Here is a 19,959-nt window from a genome sequence, read left to right as displayed (position 1 = left end):
GGCAGATATACGTTCCAGACATTATGGGTGTATTATACATTATGTCTATTATTATACATTATGGGTGTGTTGGATAGTAGCGTTGGGAATTGCCAGTGACCTCACGATACGATATTATCACAATACTTAGGTGCTGATATGATATGTATTACAATTTTCACGATTCTACATGTATTACGATTCTATACTGTTCCAAACATATTGCTCACCATATGTCTGTGGCAGAGAGACTAGAAATCATGAGAAAATAATGGAAATTGCCCCCCAAAAATATGCTTTCTATTTAAAATGAAAATGGAGAACAGTCTATGAAGGAAAATAAGAGTTTTAGTGCAGAGACAGCCAACTAACACAAACATAATAGTTTGATATTGTTGATGCGATACGACATGATATATCGTGGAAAATAATATCCCGATATGTAACTATCCATTTTTCCCTTCATTACTATTGGATGGGCGTTCTAACGGTCTTGCTGTTATAAATGTAGTTCCTTATTGACACCATTGAGGTAGGGTTTGTTAAGCTTATTGTAGCTTCTGGTCACTACTGTATGTATTGTCTTATCAAAAGGAATAAAATTAAATATAGTGATTTAAAGATATGCTTTTTATTCAAATGTCCAGAAGCAGATGTAGCAGAAAAGGAACAACAAATAACAAATGCAGCGTGTATAAAATAGTGAAGGTGAAACACCCTGAAACGCTATTATCTCCCCATAATATTAGATTGTTCCATTAATCAAAGATATAATTAATCCTTTAAATCCCATGTGGCGCATGTGGTCTGTGACCCACGCTGACAGGACTGTTTAATATCCCTATCTGATGGGCGCTTAATAAAGAATCATGAACATGTACCACTCTGCACCTTGGTCCACTTCTTCCGACGAGCGTTACATCATGAGAATTTAAACTGAATGAATTTGAATGTTTAGATGTCTTTTTGTACTGCTTCAAGTCAGGGATCACCTCAAAAATTCTTCCAAAATATTCTAAACTTTCAAATTCATTCAGTTTAAATTCTCATGATGTAACGCTCGTCGGAAGAAGTGGACCAAGGTGCAGCGTGGTACATGTTCATGATTCTTTATTAAATCCGAACACCAAACAAAACAACAAAATGTTCCGTAGGCTACACAGAGCTAACAAAAAACAGCATCCCACAACCTAAGGTGGCAAAACAGGCTGCCTAAGTATGATTCCCAATCAGAGACAACGATAGACAGCTGTCCCTGATTGAGAACCATACCCAGCCAAAACATAGAAACCCAAAACATAGAAATAAAGAACATAGAATGACCACCCAAATCACACCCTGACCAACCCAAATAGAGACATAAAAAGGCTCTCTAAGGTCAGGGCGTGACACATGAAGCGCCCATCAGATAGTGATATATAAAAAACAGTTCTGTCAGCGTCTGTCAAACATCCGTCCAACATATAGGGTCAGTTTCCTGGACCCAGATTAAGTTCACTCCTGGACTAAAAAGCATGTTGAATGGAGAATCTCCATTGAAAGTAACTAGTCCAGGATTAGGCTTAATCTGTATCCGGGATACCATCCCAAAGAGCAAGACATAATTTTTTCCCCCTAAAAAATAGGAGTTACTGTTTCCAGTGCTGTTTCCAGAGTACTGTTTCCAGCCCCTTCCATGTCCACCAATCCCCAGTGGGCTCCGATGGAGGTGATTCCAGCACCGTTGAAGCGACCGCTGAGGATCCTCAGCTCATTGCCCATGTTGGTTGGGTAGAAGTTGAAGGAGATTTGGTTGGGCAGGCCGGCTGACAGAGTGCGCCCCATGTTGGTGGTTAACACCAGGTAGCAGATGTAGTCTGCTGGGTTGTACTTCCCAGACACCTCGACGATGGCCTCATCATTAAACAGCTCCATCACCTGCTTTTCACTCCCTTCGTTACCGAACACAGGAGACCAGGTGTTGCCGTATCTCAGCTGGAACCTAAAACAGAGGAAGCTTTTCATGTTGGTTGTGTTTTGATAAGGTACATTGAGACTGGGAGAGCAGGTCGCGTCAGAGAATATCAAGGAATTACATTTTACATTGTACTCTGGGTTAGATACGATAACAATATTGTTTGGTCATGTACTGAATATGTAATAAACACAACAAATAAATAAAAAACAGAAAGAAAGAAAGAAAGAGTGTCTGTTGGGTAGTGTAGTTGGACTGAGTCAGTGGTGTCTGTTGGGTAGTGTAGTTGGACTGAGTAGGTGGTGTCTGTTGGGTAGTGTAGTTGGACTGAGTCAGTGGTGTTTGTTGGGTAGTGTAGTTGGACTGAGTCAGTGGTGTTTTTTGGGTAGTGTAGTTGGACTGAGTCAGTGGTGTCTGTTGGGTAGTGTAGTTGGACTGAGTCAGTGGTGTTTGTTGGGTAGTGTAGTTGGACTGAGTCAGTGGTGTCTGTTGGGTAGTGTAGTTGGACTGAGTCAGTGGTGTCTGAGGGGGAGTGTAGTTGGACTGAGTCAGTGGTGTCTGTTGGGTAGTGTAGTTGGACTGAGTCAGTGGTGTCTGTTGGGTAGTGTAGTTGGACTGAGTCAGTGGTGTTTGTTGGGTAGTGTAGTTGGACTGAGTCAGTGGTGTTTATTGGGTAGTGTAGTTGGACTGAGTCAGTGGTGTCTGTTGGGTAGTGTAGTTGGACTGAGTCAGTGGTGTCTGTTGGGTAGTGTAGTTGGACTGAGTCAGTGGTGTTTGTTGGATAGTGTAGTTGGACTGAGTCAGTGGTGTTTGTTGGGTAGTGTAGTTGGACTGAGTTAGTGGTGTTTGTTGGGTAGTGTAGTTGGACTGAGTCAGTGGTGTTTGTTGGGTAGTGTAGTTGGACTGAGTCAGTGGTGTTTGTTGGGTAGTGTAGTTGGACTGAGTCAGTGGTGTTTGTTGGGTAGTGTAGTTGGACTGAGTCAGTGGTGTCTGTTGGGTAGTGTAGTTGGACTGAGTCAGTGGTGTTTGTTGGGTAGTGTAGTTGGACTGAGTCAGTGGTGTCTGTTGGGTAGTGTAGTTGGACTGAGTCAGTGGTGTCTGTTGGGTAGTGTAGTTGGACTGAGTCAGTGGTGTCTGTTGGGTAGTGTAGTTGGACTGAGTCAGTGGTGTCTGTTGGGTAGTGTAGTTGGACTGAGTCAGTGGTGTCTGTTGGGTAGTGTAGTTGGACTGAGTCAGTGGTGTCTGTTGGGTAGTGTAGTTGGACTGAGTCAGTGGTGTCTGTTCATGGGTAAGGGTCCACTCACCCACTGATGTAGGCATTGTTGTTGTTGTAGTAGTAGTAGTAGTTGTTGTTGGTCTCCCACACTCTGACTCCTGTGATGCGTCCCTCACCGTAGGAAGCAAATGGGGTGCCACCTCCCTGACCCACCGCAGAGGAATACGAGTAGGGGTCTTTGATGGCTAAAATAACATGGCCAATATGTTTACTATATTTACTATATTAATAATACATATTTATATATACATCATTTTAGTTTTACCAACACATTTCTGAAAGATCTTTACATTATGAATAAAGTGTAGATGAATTAACTGAAGTACATTCTGCAATGATTTAATACATTAGTTTATGTCTCAAAGAAGAACTCCTAAGTCTAACTGAAAAAGACAAATTGGTGAAAGCACAAAAGCTATTATTTTATCATTATAATTCAGAATTGTATTTTTATAACTCACGCAAAGCCAAGCAGCCAGCCAAGAACATTGTGACAACCAGGATTAAGAACATTCTGCAAAAGTGAGGCATCAACACTTAAGACCTTTAATTTCAGTCAATTTTACTCTTATTCCGTTTCACTTTAAATGGTAAAACTTGAAATAATATAGTTAATAATGTTTTTCATAGAAGTTTGTCAAAACAAATAAGTCATTTTACCTGTCAGGTCAGTGTTTCCTAGGAGGGAGAAGAAAATAACCTTTTGAATTGTTGAATGTGAAATGTTATTTTTTTAAATTTATTTAACTAGGCAAGTCAGTTAAGAACAAATTCTTATTTTCAATGACAGCCTAGGAACAGTGGGTTAACTGCCTGTTCAGGGGTAGAACGACAGATTTGTACCTTGTTAGGTCGGGGATTTGAACTTGCAACCTTCCGGTTCCTAGTCCAACGCTCTAACCACTAGGCTACCCTGCCGCCCCCGTTATAAAATGGCTCTAAAAAGTTGAACCTTACCACAATCACTTGCAGTGCTAAGCTACTGTCACATTAAAAATAATGTCAGATCATTGAATTTAAATTTAGTGGCAAAAGGGCCAAAATGTTTGTGCCCAAGTACCAAGAGATAATGAGTATTAACTTCATAACATTTCCCACACCAGTATTATGCATTAAAAACAAGTGCACATTTTCAATTGAGTTAGTTGTGTAGTTACCCACAGTGCTATCTTGAGATGTGTGTGAAAACCTGTGAAAGCTTCTTGTCTCTCTGTCTCTGCCAGGTCCTTCTAGTCTACTGCTTCCTCTAAGAACTGCATTTATACCTGCTGAACATTCCATCAGCTCTAGATGGAAGGAGCATGACAAAGAACATGTTTAGTCAGTCACTATTGAGAAGTCAGACATTGTTTTCTAATTGGTCGAGGCTACTTTGGGAGGGAGTGTCAAGGAAGTACTATAAGGAAATAATAATTGTGTTCTTTTGAATTGTAACAAATTAATGATGTGAAATAGGGATTAAAAAAATATACAATCGAAAAACTGAACAAATAAAAGAATGTACCAAAATTGTATGAATGTGTGTGAAAATCGATCAAAGTCAGTCTCCCAATCTTCAGATGTTTTATTACACCAAGAGGAACTCCTTCCCTTCAAACATTAACATGCTGAAAAAGACAAGTGGATCTGATCATTAACAGGATGGTTAGTTCATTGGTTTGTTCAGATACCTACAGTATTTTATTGTAGAATATTTGTTTCAGTACATGTATTTATATGTAATTCTAGAGGGGCAGATTAGACATTTTTTTTGTCTCCATTATCGTCCAATGTTTTCTCTAGTCTGTTACAATACTCACATCTTCATTAAATCACTGGCAACCTGTTCATGTTACTACAGGATAACAATCTGATTTCATATTCTGCAGATTAACCAGATAAATATCAGTAGAAGTTACAAAGTGAGAAAATAAAAGTTAGTATACAGATGGCAAAATGAAATACCCTGAAGCACTTGATACTACCTATCCATAATATTTGATAGTTCAATTAACACGTTAATACAAATATATAATGAGGACCTTATTGATCAAAAAAATATAAAATAAGCTAAAAGGTCAAATTGAAATCAGATTTGCTATATTAACAACCTTTGTGTTTGTAAGTTGAGTTATCTATTTTCTTTTCGCTGGGGAAGAATGTGAGTTTATCTCAGTAACTACCCATTGAGCACACACTGGTTGAATCAACGTTGTTTTACATGTCATTTCATTTCACTTCACTTCAAATGGTAAAACTTGAAGTAAGTTTGTTAATAATGTTTTTCATAGTAGTTTATAAAAACAAGTGAGGCATTTTACCTGTCAGGTCAACCACCCCTAGGGGGGGAAATAACATACACGTTTTACCTGTCAGGTCAACCACCCCTAGGGGGAAAATAACATACACGTTTTACCTGTCAGGTCAACCACCCCTAGGGAGGAAAATAACATACAAGTTTTACCTGTCAGGTCAACCACCACTAGGGAGGAAATAACATACACGTTTTACCTGTCAGGTCAACCACCCCTAGGGGGGGAAATAACATACACATTTTACCTGTCAGGTCAACCACCCCTAGGGGGGAAATAACATACACATTTTACCTGTCAGGTCAACCACCCCTAGGGAGGAAAATAACATACACGTTTTACCTGTCAGGTCAACCACCCCTAGGGGGGAAAATAACATACACGTTTTACCTGTCAGGTCAACCACCCCTAGGGGGAAATAACATACACGTTTTACCTGTCAGGTCAACCACCCCTAGGGGGAAATAACATACACGTTTTACCTGTCAGGTCAACCACCCCTAGGGGGAAATAACATACACGTTTTACCTGTCAGGTCAACCACCCCTAGGGGGAAATAACATACACGTTTTACCTGTCAGGTCAACCACCCCTAGAGGGGAAAATAACATACACGTTTTACCTGTCAGGTCAACCACCCCTAGGGGGAAATAACATACACGTTTTACCTGTCAGGTCAACCACCCCTAGGGGAGGAAATAACATACACGTTTTACCTGTCAGGTCAACCACCCCTAGGGGGGAAAATAACATACACGTTTTACCTGTCAGGTCAACCACCACTAGGGGGGGAAATAACATACACGTTTTACCTGTCAGGTCAACCACCCCTAGGGGGGGAAATAACATACACGTTTTACCTGTCAGGTCAACCACCCCTAGGGGGAAATAACATACACGTTTTACCTGTCAGGTCAACCACCCCTAGGGGGAAATAACATACACGTTTTACCTGTCAGGTCAACCACCCCTAGGGAGGAAATAACATACACGTTTTACTTGTCAGGTCAACCACCCCTAGGGGGGAAAATAACATACACGTTTTACCTGTCAGGTCAACCACCCCTAGGGGGGAAATAACATACACGTTTTACCTGTCAGGTCAACCACCCCTAGGGGGAAAATAACATACACGTTTTACCTGTCAGGTCAACCACCCCTAGGGGGGAAATAACATACACGTTTTACCTGTCAGGTCAACCACCCCTAGGGAGGAAATAACATACACGTTTTACCTGTCAGGTCAACCACCCCTAGGGAGGAAATAACATACACGTTTTACTTGTCAGGTCAACCACCCCTAGGGGGGGGAATAACATACACGTTTTACCTGTCAGGTCAACCACCCTTAGGGGGGAAATAACATACACGTTTTACCTGTCAGGTCAACCACCCCTAGGGGGAAATAACATACACGTTTTACTTGTCAGGTCAACCACCCCTAGGGGGGAAATAACATACACGTTTTACCTGTCAGGTCAACCACCCCTAGGGGGAAATAACATACACGTTTTACCTGTCAGGTCAACCACCCCTAGGGGGAAATAACATACACGTTTTACCTGTCAGGTCAACCACCCTAGGGGGAAATAACATACACATTTTACCTGTCAGGTCAACCACCCCTAGAGGGGGAAATAACATACACATTTTACCTGTCAGGTCAACCACCCCTAGGGGGGAAATAACATACACGTTTTACCTGTCAGGTCAACCACCCCTAGGGAGGAAATAACATACACGTTTTACCTGTCAGGTCAACCACCCCTAGGGGGAAATAACATACACGTTTTACCTGTCAGGTCAACCACCCCTAGGAGGGAAATAACATACACGTTTTACCTGTCAGGTCAACCACCCCTAGGGGGGAAATAACATACACGTTTTACCTGTCAGGTCAACCCTAGGGGGAAATAACATACACGTTTTACCTGTCAGGTCAACCACCCCTAGGGGGAAATAACATACACGTTTTACCTGTCAGGTCAACCACCCCTAGGGAGGAAATAACATACACGTTTTACCTGTCAGGTCAATCACCCCTAGGGTAGGCTAGTTGAGAACAAGTTCTCATTTACAACTGTGACCTGGCCAAGAATAAAGCAAAGCAGTTCGACACATACAACACAGAGTTACACATGGAATAAACAAAACATACAAACATACAGTCAATAATACAGTTGATTAAAATATATATACAGTGTGTGCAAATGAGGTAAGAAAAGGGAGGTAAGGCAATAATAGGCCATGGTGGTGAAGTAATTACAATATACCAATTAGACACTAGAGTGATTGATGTGCAGAAGATGAATGTGCAAGTAGAGATACAGGGGTGCAAAGGAGCAAGATAAATTAATAAATACAGTATGGGGATGCGGTAGTTGGATGGGCTATTTACAGATGGGCTATGTACAGGTGCAGTGATCTGTGAGCTACTCAGACAGCTGGTGCTTAAATGACTGTAATAGTAACACTTAGGGTAGATGTTCATCCTGGGGAACAATATAGCCCAAGTCGTTAGCTTGACTTTTATAACGTATAAGGCTGAAGCAGACAGACAGATAGACAGAGAACAAGAATAAGCACAGAATGACAGCAGAGAAGATGCTGAGACAGATAGACAGCACAACAGGGAGGCAAACCAAATGTCTAGAGTGGAGGCCCTGTTCTAGTGGTGAGTTATATCTCCAGTGGTGTTTTTCATATTGCATTTGTTTTAAACATCCGATGGTTAAGAAAGAGGAGGAGGACCATGTCTTGTAAGTCAGTGGTACAGAAATGGTTAAGGAACACTGTACTGTCCTGCCAGTGTTACGTGTCAGCACCAGTGCCTGTGTGTAAGGATGATGTGTAGGGTCAGGGTGTATGTGTGGGGATAGTGTGTGTGTGTATGGAGTTGGCAGCGCTCATAGTGATGTGGGCTGGTGCAGACAAAATGCCAATGCCAAATTCTTGTCCCAGGCTACCCCTGTTGTTTTCTAATTTGTCAGGCTACTTTAGTAGGGAGTGGAAGGAAATACAAATACAAAGCCTTCAGAAAGTAGTCACACCCCTTGACTTTTCCCCCATTTTGGCGTGTTACAGACAGAATGGATTCAAATGGATTACATTGAGATTTTTGTCACTGGATAACACACAATACCCCATAATGTCAAAGTGGAATTATGCTTTTTGAAATGTTTACAAATGAATTAAATCTGAAATGTATTGAGTTAATACGTTGTTATGGCAAGCCTAAATAAGTTCAGAAGTAAAGATTTGCTTAACAAGTCACATAGTAAGTTGCATGGACCGACTCTGTGTGCAATAATAGTGTTTAACATGATTTCTGAATGACTACCTCATCTCTGTACCCCACACATACAATTATCTGTAATGTCCCTGAGTCAAGCAGTGAATTGCAAGCACAGATTCAACCACAAAGACTAGGGAGGTTTTCCAATGCCTCGCAAAGAAGGGCACCTATTGGTAGATGGGTAGATTGTTAAAAAAATAGCCAACATAAATCAATGGACCTGTACATTTGTTTTTCAACAGGACAATGACCCACCACACCTCCAGGCTTCCTTCGTAAGGACTATTTTACCAAGAAGGAGAGTGATGGACTGCTGCATCAGAAGACCTGGCCTCCTCAAACAAATTGTGATGGTTTGGGATGAGTCAGAATGCAGAGTGAAGGAAAAGCCGCCAACAAGTGCTCAGCATATATGGGAACTCCTTCAAGACTGTTGGAAAAGGATTCCAGGCGAAGCTGGTTGAGAGAATGCCAAGAGGGTGCAAAGCTGTCATCAAGGCAAAGGGTGGCTATTTGAAGAATCTCAAATATAAAATATATTTTGAAAATATATTTGTTTAACACCTTTTTGGTTACTACATGATTCCATATGTGTTATTTCATAGTTTTGATGTTTTCACTATTATTATAGAAACACATTATTATAGAAAATAGTAAAAATAAAGAAAAACCATTGATGAGTTGGTGTTCTAAAACTTTAGACTGGTAGTGTATGTGTGCCCTTTGTTCCCCATTGTCCTTGTTGGTTATTGTTACCATGTCCGTTGGTCCTGTGAGCACCTGTGCTGTTGTATCGGCTTCCATGCTACGTGTTGTTGTGCACTTGTTTTATGGGTCTCGTCCCATGTATTATTTGGAGGTTTACACCTCGCTCTTTTGGGTGGATAAAATAAATCCCCCTATTACGTATTCCTGCGCTTGTCTCCTATCCTTATACAGTGTGACAGAATAACCAACCTACTAAATGGAGACTAGCTGTCAACCATCATAGAGACCAGTCCAGCATCAAGGACTCTCTCCAGACTCAGCAGCGCCATGGACAGGGTGCTGGCAACCATCCTACGTTTGGAGGGGAATGTGTAGTCCCTCCAGTCTCCAGCAGCGGTTCCAGAACCAGCCACCACACCACTACCTGCCTCCCATCTGAGCCAGTCTGCGGAATACCCCTGTCCCTTCTGGAGTGCTTTGACGGCGCTCCAGCAAGATGCAAGGGATTCCTTCTGCAATGCGACCTGTACCTCGCTCGCTACAACGAGGCTGTCTCTGGGAGAGACAGGGTTGCCACCGTCATCTCGGCACTGACCGAACGGGCCCTGGACTGCGGTGCCGCGGTCTGTGAAACGGGCACAACCTGAGATTCATCCTCCTCTTCCACTCGGTGATTGGTCATCCTGTGTAGGGCCGAGACGTGGGTGAGCGCCTACTCCGACTACTCCAGGGATCTAGGACCGCCTCGAAGGAGATACAGGTGGAGTTACCGTGATGACAACCTGTCACTCGACCAGCTCATCAGCATGGCAATTCATATGGACAACCTCCTGCGGTCCCAACAAAGACCTGCACGGAATCCGGAGCCCATGGCTACACCTGCTCTGTGGCTGGATCCGATGGAGGTGGGCTCTGCACGTTTGCCTAAGGCAGAGCGTAGGAGCAGGAGGAATCTAGGCCTCTGCTCCTATTGTGGAGTAAGGGGTCATTTCTCCCCAACCTTTCCTCTATCCACTAATAGGCGAGGAGGTGACAAGCTAGGGAATTCTCCTGCTCCAACCCAGGTAGGATGCAAGTTCTCCCCTCCTTTTCTGTCAGCTCAACCAGTGTGTTTTCCCAATAAATTCCCTGAATATCCCTAGCCCACACTCCCGTTAGCTCTGATTGTTAGCTCTGATTTCCGGAGCTGCCGGGAATCTTTTAGATTAGTCACCCCTTCTGGTTCGAGCCCTGGATATTCGTCCAATAGGGACAGGGCTTGTACACCACATCACTGTTACCGTTTCTCTGCTGACCCATGACACTTATTTAGAACAGTTCACCTTTTTGATTATAGACACCCCCACGCACCCCGTTGTGTTAGGTCTCCCCTGGTTGAGCTGGCATAACCCTGTTACTACCTGGTCCGAGGGGAGACTGCTGGGTTGGTTGCAGGAGTGTCAGGGGAGGTGTCTCGTGGTGTCTGTCAACACCACTACGGTGGAAAGTCTGGACCACACACCTCAAGTGGAGTTACCGGAGGAATACCAGGATCTGCATCGGGTTTTCTCTAAGACCCAGGCTACTTCCTTCAACGCCTGCCTCCTCATCGCCCCTGGGGACTGTGCCATTGATCTGGTATCTGACGCTGCCCTCCCGAGAGGACACGTCTATCCCCTCCCTATGAGGAGACCGAGGCCATGGAGACCTACGTACAGGAGAGCCTCCAGCAGGGTTTTATCCGCCCCTCTACGTCACCAGCCTGCTCAAGCTTCTTTTTTGTTAAAAAGAAAGATGGGGGACTGTGCCCCTGCTTTGATTATCGAGCTCTGAAAAAAGCCCCTCATCCCAACCATCATCAAACAAATGTACGGGTTGCAGTACTTCATAAAACTCGACTTGAGGAGAGCCTACAATCTGGTGCGCATTCGTGCAGCCGTCAAATGGAAAAGCGCCCTTTTCCCACGACCACAGGCATTTACGAGTATCTCGTAATACCATTAGGTCTGTCTAAAGCTCCTTCAGTCTTCCAGGCCTTTATTAATGAAGGGTTTTGGGACAGGCTGGGACGGGCGTAGTGGTTTATAGAGACAACATTTTGGACCTTGCCCAGCATGGCTTGTTAGTCAGCTCTGTGCTGGGTAGACTGTTGGAGCGTGATCTATATGTTAAACAAGAGAAGTGTTTGTTTTTCCAGCAATCCGTGTCCTTTTTTGGGATACCTCATATGCACGGAGGTAGCGGAGATGGAGGAGCAACGCGTCAGCGCAGTCAGGTCATGGCCCATCCTCAACTCTGTGAAAGCAGATCAGCGATTCCTGGGGTTTGCCAACTATTTCCGGAGGTTCATCCGGGGCTGCAGCACGGTGGTCGCACTTCTCACCTCCCTGCTGAGAGGAGGCCCCCAGCAGCTTCGTTGGACGACGGAGGCAGAGAGGGCGTTTGAGACACTGAAGGCACGCTTCACCACTGCTCCCGTGCTGGCACATCCCGACCACTCACTTCCCTTCATCGTTGAGGTGGATGCCTCCGAAGTACGAGTCGGGACTGTGCTGTCCCAGCACACCGGAACTCCTCCAAAGCTGCAGCCCTGCGTCTTTTACTCCAAGCAGCTGAGCCCCACCTGGAGGAACTACAACATAGGGGACCCAGGAACTTTTGGTCGGTCAAGAAGGCTCTGAAGGTGTGGAGGTGTGGTGTGGTGTGGACGAACCACCGCAACCTGGGAAGTGAAGAGGCTAAACCCGAGACAGGCTCAAAGAACGTAAAGGTGGACACCCTGTCTCACCTCTATGATGCAGAGGAGAGAGAGGGAGAGGAGACCCCCATCATCCCTCCGTCTCGTATCATCACGCCAGTGGTGTGGGACATTGACGCCGACATACGGAAGGCCCTGCGTACGGAACCCTCACCTGCACAGTGCCCGGAGAACCGCATATACAGTGCCCCTCCTGTCTCAGCCTCCAGTATTTATGCTGCAGTAGTTTGTGTCGGGGGGCTAGGGTCAGTTTGTTATATCTGGAGTACTTCTCCTGTCCTATTCGGTGTCCTGTGTGAATCTAAGTGTGCGTTCTCTAATTCTCTCCTTCTTTCTTTCTCTCTCTCGGAGGACCTGAGCCCTAGGACCATGCCCCAGGACTACCTGACATGATGACTCCTTGCTGTCCCCAGTCCACCTGGCCATGCTGCTGCTCCAGTTTCAACTGACCTGAGCCCTAGGACCATGCCCCAGGACTACCTGACATGATGACTCCTTGCTGTCCCCAGTCCACCTGGCCATGCTGCTGCTCCAGTTTCAATTGTTCTGCCTTACTATTATTCGACCATGCTGGTCATTTATGAACATTTGAACATCTTGGCCATGTTCTGTTATAATCTCCACCCGGCACAGCCAGAAGAGGACTGGCCACCCCACATATGCTCTCTCTAATTCTCTCTTTCTTTCTCTCTCTCGGAGGACCTGAGCCCTAGGACCGTGCCCGATGACTCCTTGCTGTCCCCAGTCCACCTGACTGTGCTGCTGCTCCAGTTTCAACTGTTCTGCCTTATTATTATTCGACCATGCTGGTCGTTTATGAACATTTGAACATCTTGGCCATGTTCTGTTATAATCTCCACCCGGCACAGCCAGAAGAGGACTGGCCACCCCACATAGCCTGGTTCCTCTCTAGGTTTCTTCCTAGGTTTTGGCCTTTCTAGGGAGTTTTTCCTAGCCACCGTGCTTCTACACCTGCATTGCTTGCTGTTTGGGGTTTTAGGCTGGGTTTCTGTACAGCACTTTGAGATATCAGCTGATGTACGAAGGGCTAAATAAATAAATTTGATTTGATATACGTGCCCACGGGTGTGTGGGATCGCCTCCTTACCTGGGTGCACACGGTGCCTGTATCGGGTCACTCTGGGATAAGCCGTACCATCTCCTGCCTGACTGAGAAGTACTGGTGGCCCACCTTGGCTAGGGACGTCTGGGATCTCTTCCTGATCCATCTGTGCCCAGTCAAAGACTCCCAGACAGCTCCCTTATAGAAAGCTTCTTCCACTGCCAGTCCCACATTGACCCTGGTCTCACCCCTCGGTGGACTTTGTGACTGACCTTCCCCCCTCCCAGGGGAACACCATCATTCTCGTCATTGTGAACCAGTTTTCCAAAGCTTGTCGCCTCCTTCCTCTGCCTGGTCTCCCGTTGGCCATGCAAACCGCAGAGGCTCTTTTTGCTCACGTCCTCCGACACGAGGGTATCCCGGAGAACAATGTGTCAGATTGTGGCCCTCAGTTCACCTTACGCGTATGGAAAGCGTTCATGGAACGCCTGGGAGTCACGGTCAGTCTCACCTCCGGGTACCGTCCTTAAGCTAATGGGCAGGTGGATATGGTCAATCAGGAAGTGGGCAGGTTCCTGAGGTGTTACTGTCAGGACCGGCCGGGGGAGTGGGAAGATTTTCTACCTTGGGCTGAGTACGCGCAGAATTCCCTCCACCACTCTCCCACTAGCCTCACTCCTTTCCAGTGTGTGTTGGGGTATCAGTCGGCTCTGGCACCTTGGCCTCCAAGCCAGACCGAGGCCCCTGGGGTTTCGGCGCCCTGACGAGATCTGGAATGCTGGTCACACTCGTCTCCAGTGGCCATGTGCGTCGGCACAAGGAACAGGCGACCGCCACCGCAGTGAGGCGCCTGTCTTCTCTCCAAGCAACTGGGTCTGGCTCTCCACCCGGAACCTGCCCCTCTGCCTGCCCTGTCGGAAGCTAAGCCCACGGTTTGTGGGGCTGTTTAAAGTCCGGAGGAGGGTTAATGAGGCAACGTACCATTTGCAACTCAGGCCAGTGGTGCCTGGTCCACTTGCTGAGGCTGGACCCAGTGACGCCCTGACATCAAGGGAGGTCTGGCGTAGTCGGTCCGTGAAGTCCTGGATTTGAGGCACCGGGCGGGGTGTCTCCAGTACCTCATTGGCTGGGAGGGTATGGCCCAAAGGAGCAGTGCTGGGTTCCTGAGGTGGACATCCTGGATGCTTTGCTGACCAGGGATTTTCACAGTCGGCACCCTGGGGTCGGCACAGCATCCCTGTGGTTATCCTCGAGGCCAGTGTCGTCCCGCTGCTGGTGCAGTGCATCGGGGGGGTTCTGTCACAGATCCTGCTGCTGTTCATTCCATTCACCAGCTCCAGAGGTCTACGTCACCGGCCTTCTATGCTTCACTGAACTGGATTCATTACCACCAACCCCGGACTGTCTTGTCTCATTGCGCACACCTGGTTCCCATTCCCCCTGATTAGTATGTGTAAAGATGTGCCCTCTATTCCCCATTGTATTTGTCGGTTATTGTTACCATGTCCGTTGGCCTTGTGAGCACCTGTGCTATTGTATCGGCTTCCATGCTACGTGTTACTGTACACTTGTTTTCCGGGTCTCGTCCCGTGTAATATTTAGAGGTACACACCTCGCTCTTTTGTTTGGGTGGAGAAAATGAATCCCCCTCTTACATATTCCTGCGCTTGTCTCCTATCATTATACAGCGTGACAGCTTGTAATAATTTGGCATCAGTAAATTATTATTTTGTACACATCAACAGCCAACACAAGAGTAATGAAACTATCCCTAGTATGTAGTAGGCTGTAATTTTCAGGCAAAATTAATGGTACCTTTTAAATCTCACAAACCTTGCTCTCACACATGGTTGGATTTAAATCCTGGAGTATTCACAACTACTAGAGTATCCTCACCATCGGCGGATGAATCACTAGCAAATAGTCAGGAAGAAGAGTTTGTTGATGATGCCAATGCTTCTTCTGATTTGTATTGTACAGCTAAAGGCTTAGCAACTATTATTGAGGAAAGATGTGCATCTTCTCCACTGAAATTAGAGCATTTGGTCCATGTGCCAAGCTCAGCTATGGATGAGTTTTTAAGGGAGCTCCATCATTTTATTTTTTCCGCACCTGTCCCTTTATCTAGTGACTTTATTATTGGCAGTTTTCATCAGCATAACCTCCAAGTGGATGATTGACCATTTAAAAACTTCTTTGAGATCGGTGTCCCTTCCACGGGACGGTTGAGCTAACGTAGGCTAACATGATTAGCATGAGGTTGTAAGTAACAAGAACATTTCCCAGGACATAGACATATCTGATATTGGCAGAAAGCTTAAATTCTTGTTAATCTATCTTCACTGTCCAATTTACAGTAGCTATTACAGTGAAAGAATATCATGCTTTTGTTTGAGGAGAGTGCACTCTTTTGAACATGAAAACGTATTAATAAACAAATAAGGCACATTTGGGCAGTCTTGATAAAACATTTTGAACAGAAATACAATGGTTCATTGGATCAGTCTAAAATGTTGCTTATATGCTGCTGCCTTCTAGTGGCCAACACATTGGTTGGAGAAATCCAACATGGCTTGGAAAAATACATTATGGCCTTTCTCTTGCATTTCAAAGATGATGGTTAAAAAATACAAAAGAATGGTTGTTTTTTTCTTTGTATTATCTTTTACTATTGTGTTATATTTTCCTACATTCCTTTCACATTTCCACAAACTTCAGTGTTTCTTTTCAAATGGTACCAAGAATACGCATATCCTTGCTTCAGGGCCTGAGCTGCAGGCAGTTAGATTTGTGTATGTAATTTTAGACGAAAATTGAAAAAAGGGGCGGATCATTAAAAAAATACAAAAAATAGAAAATAAAAAAAGAGCACAAAATGATTATATGGAGCAATCACTAATTACGTTACTGCTTACAAAGAAATTGAAGTTAAGAAATTGCTGTTGCAGTTTGTTCTGGAAATCCTGTGCAAAACTCTATTGAAAAAGGTGGTCGTGTTAGCACTGCTTATCAGCGTAAGCATTATTACAAGGAGCACTTCAGTGTTGTGGAGCCAATTGAATACATGCTAAACGCTAAAAAGAGATACACTTTCCAGTATGTCCCAATACTGAAGTAATTACAGAAACTTTTAAGTAGAAGGGACATTGTTGATAAAGTAGTTGAGCATTATTGGGGACAGCAGGACATTAATATTGGACCATCATATCAATACAAGTCCTACAAAGATGGTTCACATTATAAGGAGAAGTGTTTTCTCTCTGGAGAAGAGCTAAGGATACTCTTAGGTCTTTATATGGATGACTTCGAAATGTGTAATTCCCTTGGCACTTCAAGGAAGAAACACAAGCTATGTGCTGTTTATTGGGTGTTGGCTAACTTGCCTCATTCCTCTTTATCATCCATTTATTTAGCAGTTCTGTGCAAGAGCAATGATGTTAAAACCTATGGTTATGGTAAGGTTTTAGAACCTCTTCTAAGAGATCCACGGACTCTGGAGGAACTTGGTGTTTATGCCCCTTTACTAGGTGTATATGTCAAAGGTACAGTATAGAGTGTAGTGGTTGACAATCTGGGAGCTCACAGCATATCTGCTTTCATTGAGAGTTTCTCAGGGAGTACTATTGCATGTTTTGCACAGGAAAGAGTTGTGATATTCAATTACGTGAAGTTGCATCTGGTGCTTTCAGCTTGAGAACAAAAGAACAAAAGACACTTGAACAAAACATTTTGGGGTGAAGAAAGATCGTGTTTTCACAAGCAACTTTACTCATTTTCACGGCATCTTTGGCTATACTCCAGATCTTGTTCACAATATTTTTGGGGGTATTGTCCCAAACGAGCTGTCTCACTGCTTAGCATTACTTGTATCAAGACAACTTTTTACATTGGATTACCTGAATACAGTTATTCTGAATTTCCCCTACAAGTGGTCAGACAAGACAAACAGACCTCATGTGTTACCACACAGATTTTCCCCTGTGCATAGTGATGACTCTATTTCTTATCTAGAAAGCAAAATAATTGAGCACAGGCATAGATACAAAGAGTTGTTCCCTGGCGTTAGGCTTCTGTAACCGGAGGTTGCTGGTACGAATCACAGAGCTGACAAGGTAAAAATCTGTCGTTCTTTCCCTGAGAAAGGCAGTTAACCCACTGCTCCAGGGGTGCTGAATACGTGGATGTCAATTAAGGCAGCCCCCCGCATCTCTCATTCAGAGGCGTTGGGTTAAATGCGGAAGACACTTTTCAGTTGAATACATTCAGTTGGACAACTGACTAGGTCTCCCCCTTTCTACCGAAGCATCATTATCTGGAACATTACCCCCAGATGATTTGTTGTTTTGGTCTACTTGTAAGGCTTTGCTGCCCTACCAAGCAAAACGTCACTAACTGCTCATAGCGTGGAACTGAGAATGTGTTTTATTTTTTATTTTTCTTCACCTTGGTTAAACAGTAACTTTATGCAGTTACTGCTAACATGTCCCCCCATTTTCTCCAAAACACAATACAATATAGGCAGGATACTTGTCCACATGATTAAGCATGTATTTAATGTAGCAAAAATTATATTAACTCATTTTCAACCAAATGAGTAGTTACTGTCTTTTGCTTGGTAGGGCAGATTGGACAATGCGGTTCGAGGCCAAACATAACTTGCTTTAAAAAGCAGTGCTTCAAGGTGCTTCAAAAGGTGCCTCTTTCATTAGCCTCCACACATCAGATGATTGCTTACCAGTTGAGCTCTCCATATACTAGCAAGTCTGAACTTGAGGTCTCAACTGTCTCCACTCTCCCAGTGAATTTACTCAAAAATGAAATGGCAGAATCCATTAGACAGAAGTACCTTGACACACCTGAGGGTTATCTTTCCCAGTGTGTGACAAGTAAGGGCATAACATACAGGAATGGAATGATAGTTGCCCAGAAATTAGCAGGTGGATTAGTAGATTTTGGTGAAATTGTTCAAATTTGCATTTTTCATGAGTGTGTTATTTTGTTGTCAAGGAACTGTGTGGTTGGTACAGAGAACATTATAGAGCCTTTGAACTTAGTCCTGCTCCCACAAGAGATGTGTCTCTAGTGGCACTAAGTGAACTGGCAGACAGTTATCCACTGGGTGACTCCACCATTGGATCAGTCCGCATGGTGACTTTGTAATGGCATATCCAACAAGAGGTTAAGTATGTTTAGCACATACTGGTTGAATATCAATTCATATGCATGCCTGCTTAATCAGTAGAAAATAGATATGAAAACTGTATTTCTTAAAACTTTCAAATATAATTAACATTTAAAGGACCATGAAGAATAATCCTTGACTATTGTTCTTGTCTGTTTTCTTTGCAGACTAAGAAGCAAGATGATGCCAACTCCTACAATCATAAAGATCATCCTGATTGATGGCCGCTGCCAGAGACTGACCTTTCCTTGTGGACTACCTGAATCTGTGACTGACCTTTTGAACGATGTAAAGAAGCAGTGTGGACTTCACGGCAACTTCAGTCTTCAGTTCATGGACCCTATTTTTGGAAATGAGTTATTTAACCTGACCTCAATGGCAGAAGTAGAGGACAAAGGTACTATTAAAGTTATTGACATGTCAGAGACCCTCACAATTCACTGTGCTGAAACCTCCAGCAGTATCAACACTCCACTCCAGACAACCTCGCCTTCAATCATAACCATATCAGTACTATCCAGTGGCTCAGTTGACACTCCAGTCTACTGGCTCACGGTCCTCTTGGCCTACTTTGTTCTGTGTGCCTCAACTCTCCTGTGATGCTGAGCTAAAACTTCAGCAGACCAATTCAGCGTACCTTGAAAGTGGCACTCTACTTGTTCCAGAGCCTAAGTTGAAGTCAGACATAATCGACGGCTTATTGCAAGAGATTGTCCAGTTTAACGTTTATACCACTGATGGAGAGATATAATAGGTTGCACACAGTCAAGAAGCATCCATGTTGTGACTGAGAAGTGTCACTTCACTGGATGTGGCGGATGGAAAAGCAGTTAGAAATACAAACTGTCAAACTACCTCACTCGTCTGAGAAGACTGGGATGTCCAGAGGTGATGATAAACTCCTTGAAGCACAAACCTGCAGGAAGTCATGTACAGCCTATATTGTTAAAAAGACAAAGAGAGCAGAAGTGAACTTTAACCCCACATATCCCTCAGGAGAAACAGAAGAGAGCCTCGAGGACATGTGGAAAGATCTACTGTCCGATGTGAAGAAAAGGAACAACAGAGAGACAGTGAAGTTCAAAATGGAGAAGACATTTGCATACAGGAGACATGAAGTTGTCCGTGGTAGAGGACTTCATGTCAAGATGGCCTGCGCTCTCTGAAGTCATTGAGGTAAATTAGCCATACTTGTCTTATTGTTGGTATATTGGTATGTTTTCTGGGATTTGTTGGTGAAGGTAGATTATTATTTTCCCTCAGCTTGCCACATTATTGAGCCTTATTCCAAGTTCTCACCATTTGTGCTGACTGCCTAGTTATTTCTCTCCCTATACAGAACCCTCTAGTTTGCTGCTTGCGTGATCATCTCCAGTCTATTTTCCTCTCTATAGTTAAAAAAAACAACACATTTGTTTAATTACTATTTTCATCTCAAATCTGAGTTTAAGAGAATCACCACAAGCTCACTCCC

At 44.2% G+C, this 19,959-nt stretch overlaps 1 protein-coding gene across 3 annotated transcripts; it reads right to left on the bottom strand.

Moving 5' to 3' along the window:
• Positions 1 to 594: 594 nt before the first annotated feature.
• On the bottom strand, positions 595 to 4,460 carry LOC115146669 (zymogen granule membrane protein 16-like). Of its 3 annotated transcripts, none has more exons than XM_065027595.1 (5): positions 4,371 to 4,460; positions 3,870 to 3,887; positions 3,671 to 3,723; positions 3,238 to 3,394; positions 595 to 1,960 (listed from the first exon to the last, which is right to left on the bottom strand). In XM_065027595.1, the coding sequence occupies exons 3-5, from the start codon at positions 3,720 to 3,722 to the stop codon at positions 1,594 to 1,596; spliced, it is 576 nt and encodes a 191-aa protein (XP_064883667.1). In that variant the 5' UTR covers position 3,723; positions 3,870 to 3,887; positions 4,371 to 4,460; the 3' UTR covers positions 595 to 1,593. The 3 variants fall into 3 exon arrangements, with proteins under 3 accessions (XP_064883667.1, XP_064883666.1, XP_064883665.1); XM_065027594.1 differs by having other exon boundaries at positions 4,367 to 4,457; XM_065027593.1 differs by lacking the exons at positions 3,870 to 3,887; positions 4,371 to 4,460 and having other exon boundaries at positions 3,671 to 3,755.
• Positions 4,461 to 19,959: the final 15,499 nt, after the last annotated feature.

This window comes from Oncorhynchus nerka, linkage group LG14 (assembly GCF_034236695.1).
Source record: "Oncorhynchus nerka isolate Pitt River linkage group LG14, Oner_Uvic_2.0, whole genome shotgun sequence".
NCBI lineage: Eukaryota > Metazoa > Chordata > Actinopteri > Salmoniformes > Salmonidae > Oncorhynchus > Oncorhynchus nerka.
Note: the sequence above shows the minus strand (reverse complement) of the source record. Positions and strands in the feature narration are given on the sequence as shown.